The sequence below is a fragment of the Octodon degus genome, unplaced genomic scaffold (assembly GCF_000260255.1).
Source record: "Octodon degus isolate 3935 unplaced genomic scaffold, OctDeg1.0 scaffold00096, whole genome shotgun sequence".
In the NCBI taxonomy this organism is placed as follows: domain Eukaryota; kingdom Metazoa; phylum Chordata; class Mammalia; order Rodentia; family Octodontidae; genus Octodon; species Octodon degus.
Window position 1 is genome coordinate 530,719 of NW_004524672.1, and position 7,121 is coordinate 537,839.

Genomic DNA, 7,121 nt, shown 5'->3' on the forward strand with positions numbered 1-7,121 from the left:
AAATGTGCTTATCAGAGTGATGACATAAATGCAATGTCATGTCACCTGTGAATATCAGAAATGTACACAGTTCAGACAAGATGGCACAAGTTTAGAATCAGGACGAGACATAATAGTAGAGCATCATCCATGACCGTCAACAAGGGGATTCTAAGGTAGTGTAGGTTCATACACAGTGGCTCCAAGTTGAGGTAGAGATGGCGCACGTTGTATGACGGTATCATATAACAAAGGCATGGTGCACCATGGCATGTGATTGGCAGGGACAGGAAAAAGACACATGTGGCATCATAGGTGGCCATTACACAGATGAGGAAAAACTGCTGTAGCATTGTCTGCGTACTGCAGAGAGATGATGTGTAGTATAGGAAACATGTTGTCATCAAGAGATTTCACAGATACAGCACAGCATCACACATGTTCATCATAGATATGGCACATAATACACATAGTTATCTAAGAGGTGATACAAAATAGTGTCGTGCCCTATGAGGTCATCTCCATGGTATGTGTTTTTATTACAAAGAAGGACCTTATTTTAAATACCATACATGGTTACCAATGAGATAGCACCATCATTGAATAGCATCATATGTATTTGTCAAGCAGTTTTGCAGACACAGCGTAAGTTCAGGTAACTAAAATTTCATTGATCTCAGAGTTAATATCATAGACATCAACATATTATATTTGTCATTAGTATTATTACTCATGGTATCTCACTATGTGTAAGTATTGAAGAATTTATGGAACCACATTAAAATTTGTTCCTCTTAAGAAAATGTAGACATGGTGTATAATCATACATGGTTACCAAATAAAATTTTAGGCTTAAATTAGCATCCTGGTTTTAGGGTGATGACACAGATGTACCATCCTACATAATCTCAATGCCATAAAACAAAGAAATAATGCTCCATCTTCCATAGCTGGCAGGAGCTCTCAAGGACACTCCAAAGGCACACAAGCACATTAGAAATATCTGCCTGACACTATGGAACATGAAAAATAGTTGTCAACAAAATTATGCAGAACTGAATAACATATCATCAGGTGTAACATTCAAGGTGACAACATAGACACAGTGTGACATAATGAATTGTTCACAGTGAGATAAACTTTAGCACAGTGCTATGCAGGGTTCTCATAGTCATGGGGCAGACATCAGCATACAATATGATATGTAGTTATGGAAATAGTTGCGTAATTGTCAATGACATGACACAGAACACAGCAAGACGAATGGTCAAGAGAAACATTGTACTGTATTGTGACATGTGAGAGTAATAATGTGAAATATTATGCAGCCTTATATAGTGCTACTAATGTCTGAAGCCAAACAGTAGAACCTATAGGTCTTCGCTATGGAGATGATATATATTATCATTCTCAAGAACTTGATGTACATGTAGTATAGACTCTTGTGCAGATTTTAAGAAAAGCCAATGGAATCACTCAATGATTCATGCACTCATTAGACAATAGGAAAATAGTATAGCAGTGCACAAGGTGTAAGAAGATAACACAAAGTACAGTGTTTTACAAGATCTTCAAGGATATGACAATAGTGAAGAATGGAACATGATTCTGAGGAAGCAAACATAGCCTTTGTGTCACATGATAACGGTGGCCAGAGGATGACACGGAGTTAGCGTATCCACAGCAGATTCCATCATGACAAGCTAGAGCCAGCAGGACCCACAGGACATTGGAGATGCTCACCAAAGTAGCAGGTACACATCTAGAGGAGGGAGACAGAAATCCAGCCAAGGGAAGGCAACTTGAGGAGAAGGCCAAGAGATGGAGTCCAGCAGCAGAGGTGTTCAGAATAACAAGCAGGGCAGCTTCGGAACCCCAGTACAGCTTCCAGTCCAGAGCTGGTGAATGTGAGTGCCCTCTGAGGGGAGAGACCCAGCGCAGCAGCTGCCTGCGGGCCCCAAGCCTCACCATCATGGCCCACTGCAGTGTCCACAAGAGCAGCTCTACTCTTGCGGGGCGACAGCGGCCCGTCAGGGGGATATCTGCCTCCACAGAGCAGATCACCATGAAAGTGCAAGATGGAGAGTCACTCAGAAGGCAATGGTGGGGACAGAACTGGTCAGCCCCAGGGACTGAAGGGGTAGAAGGACGTGGTTCTGAGTAGGAAACCAGACAATGAGAAGCACAGGTGCTTGTGACAGTGGTTGACCTGTGAGGCTCAGGGATGGAGAAATGCCTCAGAACCTGCCGGTGAGGGTTCTCTCCTGGCACTGAATTCAGCACCAGCAGGGGCATGCTGCACCAAACTCAAGGGCTGGAAGCAACCCCAAAGAAGAGTGAAAAACAGGGACACATGGGCACTGCAAGCGCAGTGAGTACTTCAGATCTGCACCTGCAGAGACTCAAAACTAATGACTTCATGGGTCAGAAAGAAGTTTGGTGAGCAGAAGTACAGCAGTGACCTGGGAGAAAAGCCTCCGAGTGGCACGCAGGGGATGCTCTTGTGCCCCCCACCTAAGCCTATAAAGTTAGTGGAACAACACACAGAAAATTAAATGTTGCATCATTTCACTTGCAGAAAAAAAACCTAAAAAAATGCATGCATATATACATGCCTATATATATATTAAAAGAGATATGGTAGGAAGCATAAGGGCAGAAAGAGAAGAGCCTCAGGAGAACAGAGCCAAGAGAATGAAAATGATGGAATTATCTATACATGTGCCAGTCTCCCAAGGCAGTATGCAGAGTATATAGGTACTGGTGTTTGTCAATGAGATGATACCCACTGTGCAGTATTGCATGTGTGACTCTCAGTGAAGTGAGGCAGATACAGTGAACCATCAGACATGGTCTTTATGAATACACTGCAAGTGAACCATGTGATGACACACGGTGATTGAAAAGATGATGTATAGTGTTGTGTCCACCTGGTCATCTGGGGAAAATACATATCTAATGTAGTATCTTACTAGGCATCAGGAGAAGGCATACATTAGGATAGGATAGGATAGGATAGGATAGGATAGGATAGGATAGGATAGGATAGGATAGGATAGGATAGGACAGGACACTACAGTATGATACATTGTAATCAAAGAAATATCGTTGACATGATAGTCATAAGTAATTAACGGGAATAGGAAGCAGACATGGCCTAGCAACAACCACAGCTTCAATGGAGATAAAAACAGCACGGTGGAATAGTGTAGCTTGCAAGGAGGTGATGCAGATGCCACACACAGTAATACATGGTCAGTGGGTACCGATACAGAATGTGTCACACATGGCCAATAGAAGAAGGAGAGACCCAGAGCTAGCATCACAGGTACTCTTCATGGACGTGAGGCACATGTAATACTGCACCATATCCATGGTTATCAATAAGATGATCAAACATACCTTAGAAGTATGGGCGGCAGCCATAAAGAAAATTCATAGACTATCATGCATTCATCACAAAGACAAGGCACACGTAGTGTGGTCCCGAAGGCAGTTACAGCAAGATGGTGCAGACATCGTGGTGGCCAAGTTCATGATGTCAGCACAGTGCAGCGTCACACCATGCAGGGGATGATGCAGATTACGCCATTATATGTCATTATTATGGGAGAAGCAAAGGCCTGTGTACATGTATGTGTGGTTAACAGGACACAATGTGCAACATATGTGGTTATCAAGAGTATAATGCAGACACACCGTAATGCCATGGATGGTCATCTTGCAGGTAAAGCACATACAGTTCCCACCAAATCTTGTACTCAGGGATGGCCTATGGTACAGACCCACGTTTCTCAAGCAGAGCATAAACTCCTCCATGAGATAAGCATATGAGGAGAAGGCCTACCATCCGCTGAAGCAGTTGCGAAAAGCTTTCCAGCATAATCGAAGCAGCTGTCCAGTATTTCATCATCATGGCCTGTTAAGGTTGCTATGCATTTTCCATTTGTAGCATCCCACAACTGCAATGAAAGAAAAACATTGATTTCCTGCTTAAATTGATTTTCTGTGAAGACTGCTAGCAGTCTTTTCACATGCTAATGGATAGTTAAATAACTATGCCAAAATTATATGTAAAGTTTTTACTTGTTCAGTTACTTCTTCCTTGATTAATGAACAGAGACCACAAGCAACTATCTTGCAAAGCACACTTTGGTCACAGAGAAGACCAAAGTCAGACATTAGTTTGCTACATTTGTGGCATTTGTTTACCACAGTGCTAAAAAAAAATCTCAAAGTATATGCTTTAGTGATTTAAGAACAGTCCTTTTTTTAACAGGAAGAACATTAGGTGATAAGGGACTTGATTCCAATATAGAATACCAGAAAATGAAAAGTATATCATAATATTATGATATATTTCATATATAATTGAATGATAATTACTGAGTATATTTTCTTAATAACTATTTTGCAGCATACAGAATCTTAGAGGCAGGGAGAAACTTAACTGAGACCCTTGAGCTCTCCTTAATCAAAGTTCAATAAATGAATAGCTGGATATGACACAAACATAATATGTCTTTTAAAATAAGATATTAAGGGCAGGCCAAATAGCTCAGCAGATTAAAGCAAGAAGGTGCAGGGGTCAGGGGTTCGAACCCCCAGCCTGCTGTGCCAGCCCCACCCCTGGGGTGAGCTGAGATGGCAATTAAGACTGTGAGTGCTGGCACTCCTGTAATCCCAGCTCTTGGGAGGCTGTAAACAAGTGGATCACTATGAGTCCGATCTAGTAGTGAGACCTTGAACACCATGTAGACCCTTCCCAAAAATACAAAAAAATAAATAAATAAATAAAAATAAAGATAACAATAAAGTAAGATATTAATACTTTTAAAGAAATCTACATTGTTTCCTGACCTTATAAATCTTTCACTCTTGGAAGTTTTGAGATAGAAAACTAGTAATTATTATACATCAATTAACATCTGAATTTCATATCACCTTTGAAATTTGTTCCAGTGACAACGAAAGCCAGAGATAATGGAAACACCGCGGGCCCAGGAGGAAGTGCGTGTGCTTCCGGAGCTCACCATGCAGGTCTTGTCCATGGAGCCGGTCAGTATGAGCGAGCAGTCCCAGTTGAACACGGAGCTGCTTATCTCGGCACAGTGGCCGATCAAGGTATGCACCTTTCTGCAAAAGGAAAGCGAACAAAACTGTCCAGAGAGCTCTCTCCAGCATACATACCACAATCATGAGGTCAAGTTCATCCCTGAAAGTAAACTAAATTTTGGCTTTTACAAAATATCTTTGACAATGAACAAAACTTGTCCTGCTAGAGCACAAAAGGCCACTACTAATTTTGACAAAAGTGCACCTAAAGTTTAAACAAAGATAACATTTTCCAGGGTTTCACTCAACGTGAAGTCCTCCACTTCCATTAAGTTTTTGTTTTGACTGCATTCCTTGCAAAGATGTACTGAAACGCTACTCTGGACTCCAGGATATGGACAGTCATTACATAGTAATCTTGAAACAAAATGTATAAGAAGGTGGAAATGCTAACTACCCCATTTGGATCATTACACATTGTAAATATGTATTGAATTGACAGTGTACTCCATAAACACATACAATTAAAATAATTTTGTACAAAACTTAATAAAATATTTTTAAATACATTACTTAAGAAAACATTTCAGTGAGAAAGGGCTAACACATTCCAGCAGTACCTTTACAGCAGAAGAGAAGTGGACCCTGGTTGTTCCGAGACAACACATCAAGAGATCAGAAGGCTTGCGGTCTTAGTTCCCTCATTGTTGAGACAAAATACCCAGTACCAAAGGTTAAAGGGGGAAAAGTTTATATAGCTCACAGTTTGTGAGGTTTCAGTCTATAATCAGCTGGCTGCAAAGGTGGCACATGGCAAAGGGAAACAGTTCATGGTGGTGGAAGACAGCAAAAGTGAGGAGAGAGAGCCAGAGCGAGGCAAGATGGCAAGCCTCTTCCCGTCCCTTATATTGTTTTCAGGCTCCCCGGCATAGGGCAGGTGTAGCCCTCACACCCCTAATCCCAGCATTAGATTATGACTCAATCACAGTCTCTAGATTCATCCTAACCCCAGGACTGCATGAGGCTTTGCGAGGAGACCTAGATATAAAACATAGCGCTTTTCATTTCTTGCTAAGGCCATCTCAGTTGGTGTTTCTAATAATAAGGCCGTCTATCAACATGCTGGCAAGAGAGGAGTTTTCCAACACCTTCTTAGCAACTAGGGACAACATTATTAGGAAACAAATTGCAGTTCTTGGACTAAATTAAATTTGGTAAATTAACTATAAATTTTGTATATTCATATATATTTTTTCATACCTACCATCATAACAAGTCATTGAAATTTGATTATAGAATGTACTGGACAAATCATAGCTATATAATAAGGCTTTTGCTAATATTCTCCTCCTATATTACTGCATGTTTTGTTCAGAATTCTAGGAGCACTTATTTTGTAGATCAAACATATGAAGAATAAATTAGTTTATGTCATGAGTGTATTCTTTTCCTATGAAAACCAAAGCATAGTTAGTACTGTCAAGATTAAAGTAACAAATAACATAGCATCTTCTTCACCCCTGGCTGCAAATTTTAAAATTCTTAAGAATTACCTTGCAGTAGAAGTGTCCCACACTATAACTGTGTGATCAAAAGACCCTGTAATGATTCTGCTTCCTGAGGTGTCAAATGACAAGGAAATGATTTCTGCCAAATGTCCCTAGAAAAGAAGATGCTGTCATATACCTACAGGCAAACCAGTTATGACACATACACAATATCTTAGGCTAAAACTACACTGGGGTGATAGTTACACAATTCTGTAGGATGAATGACAAAAGATCACTCCCTTACACATGTAAAGCAAATTCATTTACACACAAAACTTTTCTGAAAAGAAAGAACACATAGTGGTGAGGGTTCGATCCCCAGTGTGCCATGCTGGCCCCGCCCCCAGGGAGTGTTGAGATGGGCAATTGAGACTGGGCGTGGTGGCATGTACCTGTAATCCCAGCACTTGGGAGGCTGAAAACAGGAGAATCATTACAAATCTGATGTATGTAGTGAGACCCTGTAGACCTTGTCCTAAATACAGGAAGGAAGGAAGGAAGGAAGGAAGGAAGGAAGGAAGGAAGGAAGGAAGGAAG

At 40.9% G+C, this 7,121-nt stretch overlaps 1 protein-coding gene across 3 annotated transcripts in view; it reads right to left on the reverse strand.

Moving 5' to 3' along the window:
• Daw1 (dynein assembly factor with WD repeats 1) overlaps window positions 1-7,121 on the reverse strand; it is a 51,048-nt gene that overhangs the window by 8,135 nt on the left and 35,792 nt on the right. For all 3 annotated transcript variants that reach the window (XM_004638225.2, XM_023723105.1, XM_023723106.1), the window contains exons 8-10: window positions 6,588-6,694; window positions 5,013-5,115; window positions 3,827-3,941 (exon numbers count right to left, since the gene is read on the reverse strand). In XM_004638225.2, the coding sequence (XP_004638282.2) occupies window positions 3,827-3,941; window positions 5,013-5,115; window positions 6,588-6,694 (325 nt within the window). The remainder of the gene's footprint in view (window positions 1-3,826; window positions 3,942-5,012; window positions 5,116-6,587; window positions 6,695-7,121) is intronic.